We start from the raw sequence: 19,443 nt of genomic DNA, 5'->3' as shown, positions 1-19,443 counted from the left end.
TCTGAAGAGTATTTAAGCTTCGATGAGCTGCTGTTTGATCCCATTTCTTTTGCTTTTGGCCATTTTAATAGCGATGTTCTTATCGAAATCGTGTCTCAATAAATCTAGCGGCACCTTCAAAAATATGCCCGCCCACTATGGACCTTATCCATGCCAACTCCCACACAGTTGCCGACGCCAAAGCAGCTGGCAGCATCCCCACACGGGATCAGGAGAGGCGGGCAAAAAGGCGCTCAAACTGATTATCCATGTTGACCGACGCGGCAGCAGCCGCAGCTGATTGATTTGTTATTGAAAATATTAGGCCTGCCCCAAAAAGGGGGCCGCCGCCGGAAAGTGGGTGGAGTGGCGAGGTGCTGAAGCAGGAGCAGGAGCAGGAGCAGGGGCGGAACGTGCTTTGTTTGATACGCTCGAAACTTTTATAACTTTATGAGGGCGTTGTAATTTGATATCGCAAAGTTTTTTTATTGCCTTTTATAGCCTTATAATTTGGCCGCGATGTTGTTACTACTATTGCTGTTGTTGTTGTTGTCACTGCGGCTGCTGCCACAAGATATGGCCTGGGACCCAGGACCTGCCTCTGCCCACCGAACACAGACTTGTTGTTTGTGGCTGCTTTTTGTTTACACGTTATTTATGGCTTATAAATACGTATCGTTTTGGTAGGCGCTCGGGGCTGCTTCTCTAAATTGTAAACAGCTCACATGTGGCCTGTGCTTGCGAAATCTCTTAATGAGCATTAGATGTCGACTAATGAAATAACATATTCACATATGCATAAACATATATATGCATACATACCAACATACATACATATATGTATGTATATAAATATTTTTTTAAGTAGCTTAGAGATGGTTTACCTGTTCTCTTGCCATCTGAATTGCGTCAAATTGTTTACCCACAGAGCTTACTTGTATTTATGTATATATTCCAAAAATTCTGACTCATACGTATGTACATATATACATTTTCGTCATAAAAGTCAGCACTAATTTTTATGAGAATTAAAATGAAAGCCCAAAGTACTCTTCTACAGTGGGAATTATGCGCATTAGGACATAGTTTGGTCTACTATTAGGTACATTTTAATCCTTTCGGATGGGGCTCAGAAGTAACTTTTTTTTTTGCATTTATTTGCTAGAAAAATTTATTGGCTTGGAACAAATAGACTTGAAAGACTCATCTTGGTTTGTAAGAGTTTGTTTATAAAAGTTAATAATTATTTATACACGATTAAGAACTGTAGATAAAAATGGTTAGTTAATTCAGTTATGAGGAGAACCATTAATTAAATAGGCATCAAAAGCCGTTATTTGCTGTTGGTCACCAGATTATAAATTTAATTCGCTTGCTGTATCGTTTTACCGCTACTTTGTGGACGTTTTTTCTTAAAAGAAGAAAAAAAGAAATCGTTAATTAATTTATTTCCAATTTGGATAGTAGTGCATATTACCTGTCTTTGCTGATAACTTACAACGATTATACTTTTTTATGAGCAATCTACCAAGAACAGAGAATTATTTTATTATAAATTCCCCAATGGTGAGCGCTAAAAAAAAATTATCTGTCAGCTGTCAAGTCGATCAGAAAAATCAAAATACATCGAGGGCCATCTTGAAAAGAGGAATAGAGAAGTGTCTGATTCACTTGATCCCATCTATTTTGGGGGACTTTGTGGCATCATTGCTTATCCATGGAGAGGCATATTCCCAGCCACATAAGTGTGTAAAAAAATCGCTGATTAATTGAGATTGAGACACTCGAATGCAGTACTTGTTTAAATACTGTATACAATATAATCAAGTATCAGATGTAGTTCTGTTTGGATGTTTTCCAAAGCTAAAGTTTTCTTTTTCGAAACTTAAATTCAAAGCCAAACTGAGAACTTTAAGAGTCGACTAATGATGCTCATAAACAATTCTGAATACCTTTTTTGTTGGAGCGTAGTTTGAAGCAAACTACTGAAAACAGTTGAGCAACAGCTTAGAAAATACAATACTGTCACAGAACTTTTCCTCAATATCTTTAAGCATAAACGTATCCACCTAAGGATATTGTTGAGTAGTTTTGTTGAGGGGCACAGAACTAAAAAATATTTCCACTTGTAAATTGTAGTGTATGTCTCGAAAGAGACTTCATTAAAAAGTTCTTGGGTTTCTTTCGATGCTCCCCCCGCGGGTAAAACATATTTAGAACCGAACGAGGTGAGAGATGGAGTGACTGGGTGTAGAGGGGGAACGGGGAAACAGGTTGTTTTTGTTGTGTAGAAATGAGTTTGGTATTTTGATTTTTTTGCGCGTTTAATTTGTTTGTTTGTTGCGTCTGCTCGAGGGCACTTGATGGCGGGGGTTTTCTCCGCCATTTGATTATGCTCAGGAAATTTAATTGTTTGAGGTCGTCAACACACAACTCGTTTAGAACCCCCAGTCATCTAGGAGGGGCTGGCAGCAATCCGTATATAAAGGCCTAGGCCAGCGTTCGGCTCTGTTTTAAAGAGAAGCGAGCCCCCCAACGAAGCGAAAGTACAGACATATACAGCAATGCGCGTACACCACTTGAATCTATTAGTGCTAAGTGTTGGCCTGGTTCTGGTCCTAGCACTGGCACCGTCCCAGACACATGCCCAGGCACAGGCACAGGAGGCGACAGCCGAGGCGGATGTAAAGCAACTGACTTTGGCGGATGTAAATCAGGGAACAGAGCAGCAGGAGATGCCGGCAGTGCGCCTGGCCAGGCAATTTGGAGGCGGCTACGGCAGACGAGGCTTTGGAGGCGGTGGCTATGGCAGACGAGGCTTTGGAGGCGGCTATGGCGGTGGATATGGTGGTGGGCGAAGAGGATTCGGCGGTGGCGGATTCGGGCGGGGAGGTTTTGGCGGCTTCTATCCTCCGCCCCCACCCTTCTTTGGAGGCCCCTTCTTCGGCTAAGTGTTATTCATTTAATGTGCATATATGATATGATCAGACCTGGATTAGCTGCTAATAAATCACCGCGAGCTACTGCCCTAATTACCCTACCAAGTGCTAAACCAGTTTGTTCTATTCCCCGTGTTATATTTGTGACTTTAAAGTGCTCAGCCATCCATTGGAGGATGGGTGCCATTACCTATTTATGCGCAATGCCTCTGGCGGAAGATGTCACAGAATGTAATGGAGTTCTGGCCGGGGATCAAGCTGCGAGCAGGGTAAATCACTTTGGTGCAGATAGCGGAGATGATGTCATTATTACAGCTGTGGGCAAAGAATTCCAGAATTATATTTAGGGTTTTGCCAGCTGAAAATTGAGTGCTGGGCAGCGCAATTTGTGCAAGGGAATATCTGATGAGATCTAAGCTTAGATTATCAGTTGGAGCTTTAATTGCTTCACTTAAGAGCTAAACTTGCTTGTGCTGCTAGGGTCGGGCTCTGGACAATTGCTATAAATAAGGCCAGGTATGATCCAGAACGACATTCAAGTACTGAGATGCATTCGTTCCGCTGTCTGGTGGTTGCTGCAGCCCTGCTGGCCGCCCTAGCGGAAGGTGATGCAACAATGATGCCAGAGGCATCCAATGACCCCAAGGCGGAAGAGCAGCAGACGCAGCCGCAGCCACAGCCTCTGCTGGACGAAGGAAGAGATGTGGATGTTTCATTGGACCGTGTGCGGCGTCAAGTTGGAGGATTCGCAATCGGATTTGGTGATTTTGGTGGAAGGCGGGGAGGAGGTCGCTCCGACCGTCGCGACGGTCCGTTTAGGAACCCTCCCCCCTATCGCGGCGGTCTCTACGGCGGACCCTTCTATGGCGGTCCCTTTGGCAATCCCTACCAAGGTCGTAGATATGCTGGACGCTTTCCTGGCGACTTCTTTGGCCGCTGAGGTCCACCGAGCGCTGTGTTCAATGACGATGTACCAGCCAGCACAGTAATAAAGCAAATAATTGACAAAAGTAAAGGGTTAGGAAGAGGACGGGCTACCCAATGGGGGTGGTGCAGAAATTATAAAAATTTCATTTCAAATCACGTTGAGTGACGGGCAGACAGAGCACAGGACAAGAAAACTTAATCAGCGATGTTAACGATGTCAGACTGCGGGAACAGGATGTCATTCTGTAGCATGAAATGGCTCCATTCCGGGTCGCGTTCTCGTATTTTATTCCAGTCTCTTTTTTTATTTTCTAATTCATATGCGTTTCAAGTTTTAATTACGTGGGAAAAAAGCGAATGAACAAACGAGCGGGTGCCGCCCGGGACTGGGACTGGGGGCTAGGACAAGGACCGTGGCCGTGGCCGGGACCAGTGCCAGGGCCACGACTAAGAGCAGGGGCAAAAGCAGAATAATGAACGAGACTTCTTCTGGCTTCGTTTTTGGCTTGACTGACAGACAGCAGCAGAAGCAGCACCAGCAGCAGCAGCAGCTACATGAAAATAACAAAATACGCCCAATCAGCTCCGCCAGAACGGAAACGAGACGATACACAGAGGGCAGACAGACAGACAGACAGTCAGAGAGACGGGTGAACTGAGAGACACAGACAGCATGGCGGACCAAAAAAAAAGGGCAAAAAAAATTAAGTAGCGAAATCAGCGGGCAAAAAAAAAAAGAAGAGGAGAGGAGAGCAGAGAAGCAGAGAAGCAGGAGAAGAATAGGATATGGCGGAGGAGAGCCTTCAGCACAACACAAATAAAACAGGATAAAGGCGTTGCATGCCAAGGATAATCCGTGCAGCATACGGCCGAAGCAGAGCAGAGTGGGTGGGGTGTGGGAGGGGGTAGCAGTGGCTGACAGAGGCGGAAGAAAAATGGTGGCACGCAAAAATTGTGAACTCACTTGACGTGGCTCGTTCTGGACGTTCTCTGCCGTTCCCCCATCCACCCACTGCCAAATGGCATGACGACGTTGTTTGGTGCCGACGTGTGGGTGGGATGGGATGGTGTGGTTTGGTTTGGTTTGGGTGGGTGGTCATCGCTTGTTAGCTGCGTGTGGCGGCCAAATCAGCGCTCCAGTCGTGGCTTAAGCAAAAGATGTTGCCATAAGCATAAATATGCACGAGCCACTGGACACAGCAGCTGCCAAAGTTGTTGCTCTCCTTTTGCAGCAGACCAAGTGCGTGCGTGCATGGGGCAGCCCCAAAGGGGCGAGGGACAGGCAGTCAGCAGCTGAAAATAAGAATAAATATCAGAGTAATTAACAATTACAATGATGCGAGCACATTCTGCTGTCCATTGGACCCGACCCCCCCAAGACCAGGGCCTGAGCTGCTCCTTTCGCCTGGTTGCCTGGTTAACGGACTGCCTGAGTGACTGACAGCTGCTATCAGAATGTGGATGCCTGTCTCTCCTGCTGTCTGCGTATGGGAATGTGGATGTGGTTGTGGCTCCTCTATGCTGCCGCTCCATGGAGCATCACGGTGCAGACACACATAAAGATGCCTCGTTTACTTGCCACAGTTCGATTAAGCCTCACCAGAAGCAATAAGAATGGATAGTTTGATGCCCTGCAAAAGAGTGGTATACTTTTGATCAAGAGCTTGCCACGAGTCGATAATCTCTAAGCAACTAAAGCGGCGAGTGAAATTCTCACGGATATTCCCTTCCTCGGATATATTCAGCTATTCAGCTAACTACGATCTGTCATCCCGTATGCCCTTTCATCTTATTACGGAAGTACAGATTTCAGAGCTACAAAGTTCAGCTTCGTCCAATCTTAGACATTTGCAACGAAGAGTATTTTAAGTTTCGAGTTTTTCAGGCTACAATTTTGTCTTGTTATATTTATGCCCGAATAAATTCGAAAATAGCAATGTGTATTTATTTTTCTATACATTTTAGATGGTTTCCTTCCCATCGGTATACATAGCAGACATTTTTGCAGTAATTAATTCCGATTTTATTGAGCTGCCGTATTTTGATCCAATTTTTCAACAATTTTCTCCAGTTTTATATGTACATATGCCCACTTAAACTTACCTTCCACAATATTCCATGTCATGTCAACATGTGTGTACTTTAATTGGATATATAGTAGATACTCAAATTATTTATTGACAATTTTTTCAGAAATTTTATAGATTTCCACTCGAAATATATTCCATTTGATAGGATTATTTGAAGCTAACGTTGAATATGGATGCAAAGCTTTAATTGGAATACCCATTAAATGGATATATGTATATTTAAATAACCTTCAATTTGCAGCGTGATATAAATTCAACCTAAATTACCAAGCGTAAGAGGATCGAGCTGCCCTAACCCCACCCTCCCAAAGGCCACCGTACGTACGAGTACTCTCTGGCCAGATTAAGGCTGATTTTATTTTGGTTTTGTGGCGTGCGCTCTCTCGGCTGCCACGTTTAATTGTATTTGTGGCATAACACAAACACACACAAATACATACACACACACACACATATACACTTAGGCTGACATGTACACACAGTGGCACACAGAAAGTTTTGCAGCTGAAAAATCTAAGAAAAAATCCCTAATTAAACAGTTTGTCAGTAATGCAAATAAACTTTGTTAAACTTTTTGCCCACAGTCAACGAGCGGGCAACGAGTGGCAACGAAAACGATGCTTTTCCTTTTGCCTGCTGTCCTTGTTGCTTATTATTTTCCTTCGTTTCCTTCTTTTTCTTTCTTGTTTCAATATTTTCCCTCTTTTTTGTATTCCCGCACATTTTTTTGTGTGCTTTCGTTTTGTTTTTTTTTTTTTGTTGGTCAAGCACACAAAAATGTAATTATTAAAAAATTATGCTAAACACGCAATAAAAAGTTGGTAAGAGAAAAATACGAAATTAACGAAGAAAACCAACAGCGGGACAGAGCTGCAGTGCTGAGAAAAAGAAAAAAAAAAAAAAAAAATGTATTTTTAAAAGGCAAACGGTCAAATTTATATATTTTTAAAATTTTTTGTTGCCAACTTTTTGTGTTCATTTTACGTTTTGTTTTGTTACACGCCCGCATGATAGAAGGAATGAAAAGAAGGACGGACTGAAGCAAAAGAAAAAAGAGAAGCAACTGGCAACTGGCAACTGGCAACAAGAACAAAATTAACAATTGTTAATTTGAAAATTGCACACAAATGCGTAATGCGAAAGTTTTTGCTCTCCGGCATCGGGGCAGCGGACGACCCGGACCCCAGACCCAGACTTAGATCCGCTCCCAGACTGGACCCACACCCGCACCAAAACCCGCCTCGGCTTGGCCACTTGTTAAGTGTTAATGAAATAATTATGCCAACTTTGCCCGGCACAGCCACTGGCCGCACATGGCCCATGCCCCGCGCTCCACGCTCCATGCCCCACTCTGCAGTCTCGCAGCAATTCCCCAGTATGTACAATGTACAGAAGAGGATGTGGAGAGGGTCAGAGAGGGGACCCGGCCAGCGGCATCCCCACAGCCACTTCAGTTTTATTGTGCCCCTCCACTATGGTCGGGAACAATGAAGTGTGAGCCGACAGGAAACCGGACCCCTGGCTCCCCCGGCTCCCTGGCCCACTTGCTTATTGCTTTTTTTAATTCGATAAACTGGCCTCTAAAGACATAGCAATGACGGCGGGGCTGGGACCGAGCTGAGCTGGTGACGACCTTGGTCTTGCGGCAGCCGATGCCGAGGCCGAGGCGGAGGCCTAAAAGCAGTTCCCGCTTTTGTGCCAGCAGAGGCTCTCAAATGCCTAAGCCGCTTAATTACAATGAGTTGACTGTGGCAGCCAGTCCACTGCCACTGCCTCTGCCACTCCCACAGCCCGAGTTGCCCCAGCTATTAGCTTAAGACGCGAAAATGTGATTAACAAGTGTGAAAAGCCGTTTGGCTCTCTCCCACATTTTTCATCTCTGCGCGAGTTCCTTTGTTGCAGAGGCAGTTTAAATTTGCTTGAATAACTTTAATTGATTTAGTTTCGGAGTGTGTGTGTTCTTGGTTGAGAGCATCCCTGGCAGGCCCGCTCTGTCAATTACTTAAAAAGCTGTATGTCAAAGTGTCGAATGAGTTTGCCTCAAAAATTAGTGCAGCGCAGCATTGAGTTGGCTTTCCTTTAAAGTCCCACTGACAAAGGACAAAGTTGCCAAAAGGACGACTGGCCTGGCAATGGATTGGCGTAGTTTTGTTGGCCGCACCAGATGCATCATTATCAAGCCCAATGACAGGTGTGCGCATGCCAATTTGAGGCAGCTCTAATTGAATTTAGTCAACTCCAGGACTCTCTGTCTCGGTGAGACCTACGTGGCTGCTGGGGGAGGTGGCAGTTAAGTATGGAGTGGAGTTGGAAGATGCCCCCGAAAAACTTTCCTGCCCTGTCATTGTAATACACACCTCACAGACCCGAGTGCCGTTGCCGTTGCTGTTGCTGTTGCTGCTGTTGCTGCCTCTCCATTGTGTATATGTGGTGGTAGTTTCGGTTCCTGTGTGGCGTGAGGCTGCAGCTGCGTGTCGACCAAATCCCAAGCAAGTTGTCTCGCTGCCGACGCCAACGCCGCCGCCGCCGCCAAACAATTAACGTTAATGGATCATGGTAACTTTTTCGCCTCTTTGCCACTGTGAAATCCCAGCGGAGCCTGTAAACTGGCAAAAGTAGGGAAAGCAAACTACGACTACGAGTACGAGTACCATCAAAGATGTCTGCTCTCTCCCAGGCCCACCGCTTCCCCATGCGGCTGCAGCATCAGTTTCGGTTTCAGCCGCCCACTGTGACAGGATGGTACCGTACCGTGCCGTACCGTACCGAATATCTGTGATAGACAATGCTGCCGTCGCGTCGCTCCTTTCGACACCGTCACCCAGCCAAGTTTTTCGCTGTCTTTTGCTGTTTTGCGTGCTCTCGCTGTGACTCCTACTGCAAAGTTTTCCCTGCTACTTTCTACTTTCCACTTTCCACTTTTTTCTTTTCTTTTACTTTTCGATTTGTGGAGCAAAAGTAGGAGCATAAGGAAGGGGTAGCAAATGGAGGATGGGCCTCTGCAACGAGCAGCGCGCGCAACTTTTAACACACTCAAGTGTCGTAATTTTGGCTGATTTTTCGCACACAAAACAATATTAATGCTGGTAGCTCACTGAAATGGGACCAAGGGGGGGCATCATGGGTGGGCTAGTCGGGTGGTTGGGTGGCTGGGTGGCCAGGGGCAAATCCTCGCTACCCACAAAAAAAAAAGTTAAATGAAAAGTTTTGCTTGCGCTGCAAACACGTCGCTTCCTGTCGTCTGGCGAGCAGCTAACACGCCGCTCCGCTACCCGCCCCCCGCCCGTTATGCGTCGTTGATTCAGCCGACTGACTTTTGGGCCGCGAGTCAAGCAGGCTCTGCGGCGGCACAGGAGGCGTGTGTATACACATGTAGGCTTACGCACACACACACACACACACATAGCAACTACACACATGCACCTCCAGCTCGCGGCTGGGTGTCTGTGTGCGTGGGCACGTCCTACACAACTATCGAGCAAGTTTTCAACGAGAAGCAGCACCGTGAGGCACAGAACAGGCAGTGTTGCAGCATCATCATCGTCGGCGTCGTCGTCGTAGTCCTCTTCCTGGTTGTCCGCCTTCAAGCGAAGCTCCCGCCGTGCACCGTGGTGTTGGGTGTGACAAAAGGCTTTCTATTTGCAGCTACTGGTGGAGTGCGAACCTTCGCACAAAAGAAACCCTTCTTTTGTGCATGCAACAGTCCTGGCTGTGACCAATTCCCGAGAGTGCCTTTCAGCTATGCGCCGCTCTGTTTGTTTGATTTAAGACACGAAGTCATGAATTAAGAAGAGAATAAATAAGGCCAAAAAAAAAAATATGGTAATTTTTGTTTTTGTTTATTTTATTTTATTATTTAATTAAGGTAGACTTTAGATATTCCCAAATGCACCTGATGCCAATGCCTGCAAACTGTGGACACAACCAATGAATCTCATGTGGAAGCCAAGAGCTAATCTCAAATTGGAAATTGTAACAAAGGTGGCGATGTGACAGCTAAGCCAGCAATCCGATGCTAAATATGATTTATTGGCATATCGTTGGACCACTGTGCACGCAGCGAAATTAAGCTGAATGGGGTAAAGGCGGAAGTCGCATCGTCAGGCACGAGAGCACGAGCCGCCTGCGAGAGAGAGAGAGGGGCAAGCAAGATGTTTGGATGTTCGGGGGGTGGTAGGTGATGGGCGGAAGTTGGCAGCAAAAAAACTTTGGGCGCAGCTTAAAAGTTATTAGCGTTTTGGGGCACGGTTTCGGGCCAGGAGCAGGAGCTGGAGCTGAAGCGGGAGCAGAAGTGGGAGCAAAAGCCGCCGCATCTACGCAGGCAACCAGAAAGCACTCTCAGTGCGGTGTGTGGTGCGTGTGTGTCTCCTCCATCTCTTTCCCTTTCGCTTTCCATTTTGCTTTCTCCTTCCCACTCTCATTCTGCTGCTGTTGCTGCGGCTCAGACCGAGGTGAGCAGCCGAAAAATGCCGCTGAGCGTGAGGCAGCGAAGCCAACTTGCCTCTGCTATTCATATTTGTGTTTGAGGCTTAGTACGTTATTAAGTTGTTACGTTTGGCCTGCTACAAGAGGCAGCCACCAGCAGCAACAGCAACAGCAGCAACATTAGCGCCACACCAAAAGCCACCACACAGCAGGCACAAAATGGAGCTGGGCAAGGGTAGTGGTACGAGTATTCGCGTGGGTAGTGCGCTCCACTCTCAGAGGTATTGCGTGATATTTCAATTTGTTTTTAGTTGTAAGTGGCTTAAAATGATTTAATAACTCATCAAGGGATTTGCTTGTTGTTAGGTATTTACTTTAGTTTTCGTTTTCGTTCTTGTTTCCATTTTCCGTTTTTGCCACTATTTGCCAGGGTTTTCGGCAGCGTCGACGGCCCGTGGTTTACCTTCGCGCAGCAGAGACCTACAGCCAGGAGGGGGGATCGACTTATGGCATGCGAAAGTTTTTAAGTAGTTTTGTCGTTTCATATTAACGAAGTTTCCTATTAGTTTTTGCGCTTTTTCCCCATCATTAATACAAATAACCAACTAAACTCTGAATATTTGTGCTTGGCTTGGGTTTTGGTTGCTTCAAATATGTGTGTGTTTCAACGCCTCCCCCCACCCGCTGTGGCCAACACTCACTGATGTTTGCCATTATAATGAGCAAAATGTATTATGTATGTGTTTGTGTGTGTGCACATAGTTTTGCGGCAGCTGTGTAAATATTTTAAATGCCGCTTTAGACCTAAATGCACCCTAGGGATGGCTTGATCCCTAGCCACCCAACCACCCAACCACCCAGCCACCCAATTGCCCATCCAATCATCTCTGCTGCCGCCATTTCACCAAATCATGTCTGTGTGCGTGTCTGTGTGTGTGTATGTGTGCGTGTGTGCATTGTTTGCTTTGGATTTTCTTTGTTTTTTTGCATAAATACAATATCCGTGCCCGACCGAGCCCCTCCCTCTGCGCCTGTGAGTGCTTGTGGGTTTGGAAAATTTAAAATGTGCACGAATTAAGCCAAATCAATTTGAACCAACAAATTGTATATTTTTCCGTACTGCAAGGATTTTTCTGTGGGCCCCCAGAGCGACCCTTACTCACTCCCCCGACGCATTGTAACCAGTCACGTAGCACAAATGTATCGAGTGGGTTGGACGTCGACAGTAAACTACTGACCAAAAGGCTGAACCGACAACAACAACAGCAACACCACGGACACGAGCAACAGCAACAGGAGCCAAACCAACTGACCAACAGTCCAACAGACCAGGCGACAGGCCGACAAACCGACAGACAAACACGAACAGAGATGGACAGACGGAGCGAGCATTCATTCCGTCTGACTTACGGACCGAGTTGGAGTTGCTCGAACTCGTACTGCCAAAGCAGAGCAGCTTGTGTGGGGAACAACGTAAAATTTGACAAGTTGTGAATTTCTCTGGCAGCCGCAAAGCGCACAAAACAAAGTTTTGCTATTCTTTGTATATTTCTATGCCAAAAATTCAATACGGCTAATTACCCAGCATCCCAACTGGCACTCGCACAGTGGGTGGCATGGCCGATGAATGGCCGATTAAAGACCCATCCATGAGAGCCCACATTCACATTCCCAGAGCGATTTGGGTACCCAAAGGGGGAATTGAGTCATTTCTAATTATCGTTTGGGTGTAGTTATGTGCACAGAAACTGATTGCACTCTGTCTCTGGCATAGAAGCAAACTACAGCAGCAGCTCTCATGTAAATCCACAGTGACTAATATATTTTCTTTAAGAGCCTATTCGGAAAGCACAAAGCACCCTGCTCACACTCATTTAGCGTAAGTTTCGGTATAAGTTCTAGTTCTAGTTAAGTTCTTCTGTTTAATCTCATCCTTACATGTGATCGATATGGAGAGCGTTGAGTCTGTGGCTTAACTTGAATCGATGCCGTGCAACCGCTTCCGAATATTGCATTTCAAATATCAATTACAATTCCAGGCCAGAAGGCACTATTTTCGAATTCCAACTTCGATGCCATTTCGTGACCCAATTTTCATAGAAATTGCTCCACTTATTGACCATTGTGCGATCCCCGGACTTTGTGTGTGTATGTGTGAGTGCTTATGCTTTGTGTGTGTGGCTGTGTGTGTGTCTGTGTCGAGTGCAAGTTTTGGTCGACGTCGTCTTCATTGTTGCTGTCCTCGTCCTTGGCATCGTCACAAAAGTTTCTCCTCTATGTGCCTGCTGGCGGCATGTGTTCAAGAGTTAAGTTGTGTCGAGTGTGACAAGACGGGGTTGGGGCTGAAAAAAGGGGCCACAGGTCCGGCTCCAGCTCCATCTCCAGCTCCAGCTCCGAGTGTGTACTGGGGTGTTCTTTGTGTGCTGACTGCACGAATTTAAAGCTGCCACACACTCTGCCAAACTGCTTTTTGACTTTTTGTAAGAGGCAAGCACCCAGCCAGCCAGCCACCCAACCAGCCACCCAACCAGCCAGCCAGTCAGCTAGCCAGCTGATTACTTTGGCATTTGTTTGGGCACATTGCGGTCCTCCGGCCCTCCGGCTCCATGGAAGGATCAGACACAAGGACGCAGCTCGAATCGCGTTATGCTTTATTTATTGGCCGACTAGGATGTCATAAAAGTCATACCAAAAAGTAACCTTTTTGGGGAAGCCCCAATAAGAGGCGACGGCGACGGCAACGGCGACACATTAGCCGTCGCGTCTCTGGCACTGACTCCGAGACAGCGACAATGACATCGCAAAGTGCCCTGTCATAATGATAATAGCAACAAAAAAACGAGGCAGAGTCGACCAGAGCACCAGAGTAGCAGCAACAACGATAACAATTAAGCTATATCAAATTGAAAAAGTTACTTTTTCTCACACAACCTGTCATTGCCTCGGGGCGAGTCGCGCGGCTGGCTATAAGGCAGCCTGCCGAAGGGTGGAGCTGGGGCTCAAATGATGATTAAGCAAAATGCGTTTTGATACGACTATTATAGATCAAAGATATGTGTACACTGTGTACCCATAAGCAGTATACATATATGTACGTTTATGCGAACAATGGTTCTGCTTGTAGACCAGTTTTATGGCCTGGCAAACAGTAAATCAACGCTAATTAAATAAAAATTGCTTTCGCGGCATGGGCGTTGCCGAAAAGGGGCATGAATGGTGAAAGAAAAGAGGTGGGACTGAGGTAATTGACTCGCTCTATAGAAAAATAAGTCACCTACTCATTAAGTGTCACAATGCTGTCGGACAAATGTCACAGGCAACTTTTTGTTTTGTGCCGCTAGAGAAACAACAGAAGTTGAGAGGCCCCCTCCTTTGCTGCGGAATATTCCTTCTTGGTTCTCGTTGCTTCTGATATAAATGCACTTTTAATAAAGCTCTTCAATGTGCATGCAACGTTTATGCGAAATAGTTAATTGAATTTTGTGCGTGTGTCTGCCGAGCATTGGGGTGCCAGGCAACGAAGGCAAATATAATTATAATTGTTAATTCAATTGCACAATATATGAATTAATTTAAAGCAAACTTCGGAAGACGCTAAGAAGCTTCGCAGTTGGCTTCGAAGTGCAACGGAAGTGCGATTAATTAAGCTTAGAGAAGTGTTGCTGGAGGGACTCTAGAACAGATTTTAGTGGTTTGCAAGTCAATGCTAATGATGTTAGCGAGTGATGTGATGCTTAAATTATATTATTCCAATGCGAGTAGAACCCAAACCAAATCTAATTATCAGTTGGGATTTAAAGAGAAATATTTAATTTTGCTATGAATGAAATATTTAGCATTAGCATAAAATAGTCTACGAAAACTTAAAATACGCCAAATATTGTCAGTTTCATGGTTACATAAAAAGTATGTAGGCATTAAATTTCGAAGCCATTGCTGAATGCGTTCCATTGGTTAAAGAATTCTTTTGGTATTCATTCATTAACTAGTGGAGTGTTCTTTGCTTTCATGTTAAAGAGTTTCGCCTGCGTAACTTTATTCAAAGATTTCCCCCAGCACTCAGAGAATGCCCCAACAGCCCGATGACTTAATCATAAGTGGGAGGAGGCAGGGCCTCTCTCGCAGCGATTGCTGGTCTGCAGAGGCTGCTTTCTTGACCAGTTGTCTGCTGGCTTGGTTGGGTTCTGGCTTTTCCCATTACCCTTTTATCATTAGTTTCTGTTTGAGTTGAGCTCTTGTGCAGCGGCAGGGCATTTAATTAACTCAACTCAAACTTTGCATTTGACTTGCGTAAATTAATACATTGGCTATGTTATTGGCCTCCTGTTGAACTTGGGGGACCGCAACTATGCTTGGCCCCCTGTCCGCGTCCTCGTCCTCGTCCTCCACTTGGTATCACTCGCAGGGCATCTTGGGGAAACTTCACTTACTGCCTGCCGAACCCTTATCAACTTTTGCGCTGCCACTGCGCTCAGCTAACTTTGCTTATAAATTTCATTCGAGTCATTTGTTGACACTCACACAGATACACACACACACCCACACAAACACATACACTCCAACTAACACAAATGCACACAATAGCAAAGTCGCAAGTCGCGATTCTCTCGCGAAAAGTTGTTGAAGTTATCTGGGCGACGCAATTTCTTGTTCTTGTTCTGTTCCTTTGTCTGTTGTCTTGCCTTTGTATTTGTAAGTTTTGCTCGAATGTGCAAATAGAATTAAAATGCTGCGGAACTAACCCAATTCTGATTTCTCATTGCGGGGGGTTTTTCGTTCCATGTGATTGCCAGCGGCGGCACACTCAGGGTATATTGAATCTTATTCAATGCTGAAATATTCTTTAATATTTCGATAGAGTTTATTTTGCCGATAAAATGCAACCTTGTGGAATAAGTAATGCCTGTGGCCAAAACGACACCTTGGTAAATGTGCATAAATATCTACATACAACATATACATTGATACATTTACCGAAATTACCTTCAGAGTCACCGGAACATCAATCGTTTTTCTATTTGTTTTAAGTTTGTGCATACCTTTAACTCTATAAGCGGTTTACTCCCTTGATCTTAGCTTCAGGGTACATCCATATGTACATAATTTTTCATAATACTCTTAATCAGCTTACTGGGCATACATAAGTCGAGCAACAGTTTTCCTTTGATACACTTTTTACTTTACCCTTTGGCTTTGCACTTGTTAATCGGGGATAAAGAACTCGACGACACCCACCGCAGCGCCGTGACTTTTCTTTATGACAAATATATTCATTTCATACTTGTTCATGGGCAACAAATCGCGTGACACGCTGACAGCGGTACTTGCCTTTGGCTCTGCCTCTGCCTCTACTGTTGTTGCCGTTGCGCTGACATAGCGTCGAGTGGAGTGTAGAGCGTTAACTCAACTATTGTCTTCATTTTTCTTGCAAATCATGCAAGGCAATCTAAAATGTTGACACATTGGCAAACAGCACAAACAAGCGCAGAGCACACACGTCGACATGGGCACATCGACACATGCCCCGCACCGGCCCGAACCGCACAGGTCTGTGGCCATGGTGGGAGAAAGCTGCTCAAAAAAAAAAAAAAGCATCCGGAGCCTTCGCCTTTGCCCCTGTCACTCACTCAAGTTCAAGGTTCACACGCTCTCGGTTAAGGTTGCGCGCTGGTATTATCGCTGAATTGTCACAAGTCTGCGCTTTGTCTCGCAACGAGCGCTTTGAAAAATTACAATAATTGTTATTTACGCATATCTGAACATGAAATGTGTCAATTGGCAGCCGACGAGCAGGCAACCAGGCAGGCAAGCAGGCGATGGGAGCCAAAGAAAGAAATAACGTGGCGTATGCGTAATGTGTGAAAAGGGACACAAGGTCTGTCTGTCACTCAGTCAGTCAGTCAGTCATTCAGTCAACTGCGTGTATTGCTCTATACATGGTTGGACTTGAGTGTGCTTGATACAAATGTCATGCCCTAATAATTCGGTTCATGAAACGATTTAATAATTGAGGAATGAAAGTCACCAGTCCAAGTTCAGATTGGAAATGACGAGTTCTATCGCACTAAAATCATTAAAAGACTTAAGGAAAACTAGAGTTGTTTAATTATTTCCTTTTATAAGGGTTTTTATTTTGTTTTTTACTTAGTGCTTAGTTTCTTATACAAGTTCATTTATATATTTATTTTTAATTTGCATATTAGGGTCTCCCATAGTCGTATATGTCACTCGCCCACATCGACTCTAAACTGCTGTCATTGTTGTTGCCCACATTGATTGCCTCCCTCCCGTCTAATGCGACTCATTTGTTAGCTCATTTTTTGCCTCACGCCCTTTGCAACTTTATTGGTTTGCTTTTTGGCTTTTTGGGTGCGTGTATGTTTGCTTGTGTTGTTTTTTGTATTAAACAATTTGCATTGGCCACAATTAGCGGAGTTTAAAACAAGCGCAAATGGTGTTGGCATTAAATTCAATCCACATTTTCATATTCGGGGGTATAAATATGAAATATCATCGACCCTTTGACTGGCAGTTGTGGGGAAAACACAGACGCGGCTTGTCGATTGAATTAAATATAAATATCATATCTCGTTGGTGAATTAAATATTGAAAAATGCGTGCCACATATACAATGCCGCTGGCGTTGGCTGTGCTGCTGCTGCTGCTGCTGGGGGGCACGCACTTGACTGGAGCGGCGGCTGTCAGCGTTGGCACAGATGTTGACAAGGAAGTGGCACCAGTTGGCGATGTAACAACGGATCTGCTGTCATTGGAGCCGGAAATTGGCGGCTCTGCGGTGCGGCGGAAAGAGCAGGAGCAGCAGCAGCAGCAACGAGGTGGCCGTCGAGCGCGTGGCATCTTCTTCAGCGGCGGCTTCCAGGGCTATCCCTTTGGCGGCTGGGCCTGGGGCAGTGGCTATGGCAATGGCTATGGCTATGGCAATGGCTATGGCTGGTCCTTTCCCGGCTCTTATGGCCCTGCACCCACGTACTATGGCTATTATCCGGGCTACCTGGGCTATCAGAAAATTATAATCGGCTAATGCGCCGCTCAACCGCCGACAAACATGAAATTCATTCAATGTGAGATTATAAATAATGTGCATCGCGGCCCGACGACCCTTTTTGCAGTTTGTTGTTTGGCTTATTGTGTACTTGTGGAAATTGCTCTTATTGTTGCTGATGTTGCTGTTGCTGTAACTGTGGTTGTGGCTGCTGCGAGATACTTTTAAATTAATTTGCTGGACATAAAAAAGTTGCGTCAAGTTTGGGTCGAAAGAAAAACATGAAATTGCACAATTTATATTCATTTTGCTGTTGTTTTGTTGTTGGGTTGTTGGGGCACAGATTTTGCATAAATCATTTCACAGCCACCAAAAATGAAACGCGTAACATAATTTTTAACCCTTGATAATTTTTTATGACAAGCATTTTCGTTCCCCCCACCCTCACTCCCACTCCCACTTTTCGTCCACTCGGTCGCTTGCCACCGCTGCCGTTGGGTCCAAAGTGAAATGCAAATAAAGCGGATCAAAAGTTTGCTGTTAAAAGAAGATTAATTGCAATTTGGTGGCAAGACCTGAAACATTGCGGCCCACCATTCATTTCAGGCGGTGGCTTGGGCTGGCGCTGAGGCTGGGGCTGAGGGTTGGTAATTAAATATTTTTAAGCTGTAAATGGTTTCCATTTGCTTGCTGTTGTTCCTGTTTCGCCCTGGCAATCAATAAAATTCATTAAGCGGACTACCCGCAACAAAATCTCCCACAATCGAAACATTTGGCCCTAGTCTTAGTTTCAATTGCCATCCAGCAGTTGAAAATTGTTGTTCTACGAGAGTCGCTGGTCGCTGGTCACGGGTCACGGGCCCTGCAGTTATTGCAGTTTTTTTTTTTCAAGTGCTGATTGTTTATTCATTTTTATAATCATTTTATTGCTGAGGCATGTTGATTTTTTAATCACATTACATAATTTATGTGTTTCCTTTTTCGTTTTTTTTTTGTATCATCCATTCTGTCGGATCGATTATGGATGGATGTATTCGCTTTGTGAATGGCTGAGTGGAGTAAAACCATCACAATGATTCAAATATTCCGCTGTAATATCAAAATAATCCGCTGACAAACTATAATGTCCGCTGAAATATTTACAATTTAATACTTGCTCTGATTGCGGGGCAGCTTTTAAGTCCATCAATACCCTCTTCCAGTGACGTTATACATTTTTTTTTTTGTTCATTGGAAAAAACTATCAAGTATCATGCATGTACATATGTATGTCAAGCTCTTAAATGGCTTTTAAATTAAGCTCTTCAGGGCGAAAAATAATTTGAATTTCTACAGGCATACATATGATTAGGTATTTTACTAATTAGTGGCTCTTGGTGGGTTCAGTTGGGCGCTTCTCCCCTCCCACCCCGCACACCGCGATGGCACACCACTCTGAACTTTCTCGTACACACCTGTAATTAATAGTTTCAAGCAAACCATTTCACCGAGAGGGAAGAGCCAATGGGCCAGTTCCACTGCCAGTGCCATTGCCAGTCCTTTTGGCAGTTCTTCCCCGTGCCGCACCAAATTGGGGGTATACGAAATTTTAATAGAGCTGTCAGTCGTGCCACTTTTCCAGGTGGGCGGGCCGACGTCCGTCCACCAACGCATCGGACAGCCGGGAGCGGCCTTTTTCCTACCGCCTACTCCGGGCCTTTGTGCCCATTGTTGCTATTCATAATTGAAACGAGGTCAAAACCAGCGAACCTCATTAAAAATTGAATTGTTTAATTTTCATTTGATTTAATTAAGTTATTTGTTGGTCAATTAACCTTTTTTCCTCTTTGCCGTTGTTACTGATGTTGTCTGACATATCAATGGGATGTACATATACTCGTATGTATGTATATATACACACACACACACCCATACAAGTTACACAAAGTAGATATATATACTTGTTTGTACTGGACATAATATTGTTATTACAGTGATGATTGTTTCTACAAAGGAACAGGCGGGAGGGAGTGCAATGCCTACTTGCAATTATGCGCCATGCTGGCGTCAACGCGTTGAAAATTTATTAATTAAAATACTT

The 19,443-nt window shown here is 44.9% G+C and overlaps 3 protein-coding genes across 3 annotated transcripts; all 3 read left to right on the top strand.

Annotated features, from left to right (window-relative positions):
• Positions 1-2,506: 2,506 nt before the first annotated feature.
• On the top strand, positions 2,507-3,013 carry LOC111073726 (glycine-rich RNA-binding protein 2, mitochondrial-like). The gene has a single exon (XM_022366195.2). The coding sequence runs from the start codon at positions 2,544-2,546 to the stop codon at positions 2,928-2,930; it is 387 nt and encodes a 128-aa protein (XP_022221887.1). The 5' UTR covers positions 2,507-2,543; the 3' UTR covers positions 2,931-3,013.
• Positions 3,014-3,463: 450 nt separating this feature from the next.
• Positions 3,464-3,928, top strand: LOC111073725. The gene has a single exon (XM_022366194.2). It carries the CDS (start codon positions 3,466-3,468, stop codon positions 3,856-3,858), a length of 393 nt encoding a protein of 130 aa, XP_022221886.2. The 5' UTR covers positions 3,464-3,465; the 3' UTR covers positions 3,859-3,928.
• Positions 3,929-16,991: 13,063 nt separating this feature from the next.
• Positions 16,992-17,402, top strand: LOC111073754 (heterogeneous nuclear ribonucleoprotein A/B). Its single transcript, XM_022366232.2, has one exon. The coding sequence runs from the start codon at positions 16,992-16,994 to the stop codon at positions 17,400-17,402; it is 411 nt and encodes a 136-aa protein (XP_022221924.2).
• The last annotated feature ends 2,041 nt before the right edge of the window (positions 17,403-19,443 follow it).

The sequence above is a fragment of the Drosophila obscura genome, unplaced genomic scaffold (assembly GCF_018151105.1).
Source record: "Drosophila obscura isolate BZ-5 IFL unplaced genomic scaffold, ASM1815110v1 contig_150, whole genome shotgun sequence".
Taxonomy (NCBI): domain Eukaryota; kingdom Metazoa; phylum Arthropoda; class Insecta; order Diptera; family Drosophilidae; genus Drosophila; species Drosophila obscura.
The sequence above is the reverse complement of the archived record's forward strand: the minus strand, read 5'-3'. Positions and strand labels throughout refer to the sequence as shown.

What these genes read in the sequence shown, in the direction of transcription:
- LOC111073726 (XM_022366195.2), top strand. Translation starts at nt 2,544, where the DNA reads ATGCGCGTACACCACTTGAATCTATTAGTGCTAAGTGTTGGCCTGGTT.
- LOC111073725 (XM_022366194.2), top strand. Translation starts at nt 3,466, where the DNA reads ATGCATTCGTTCCGCTGTCTGGTGGTTGCTGCAGCCCTGCTGGCCGCC.
- LOC111073754 (XM_022366232.2), top strand. Translation starts at nt 16,992, where the DNA reads ATGCCGCTGGCGTTGGCTGTGCTGCTGCTGCTGCTGCTGGGGGGCACG.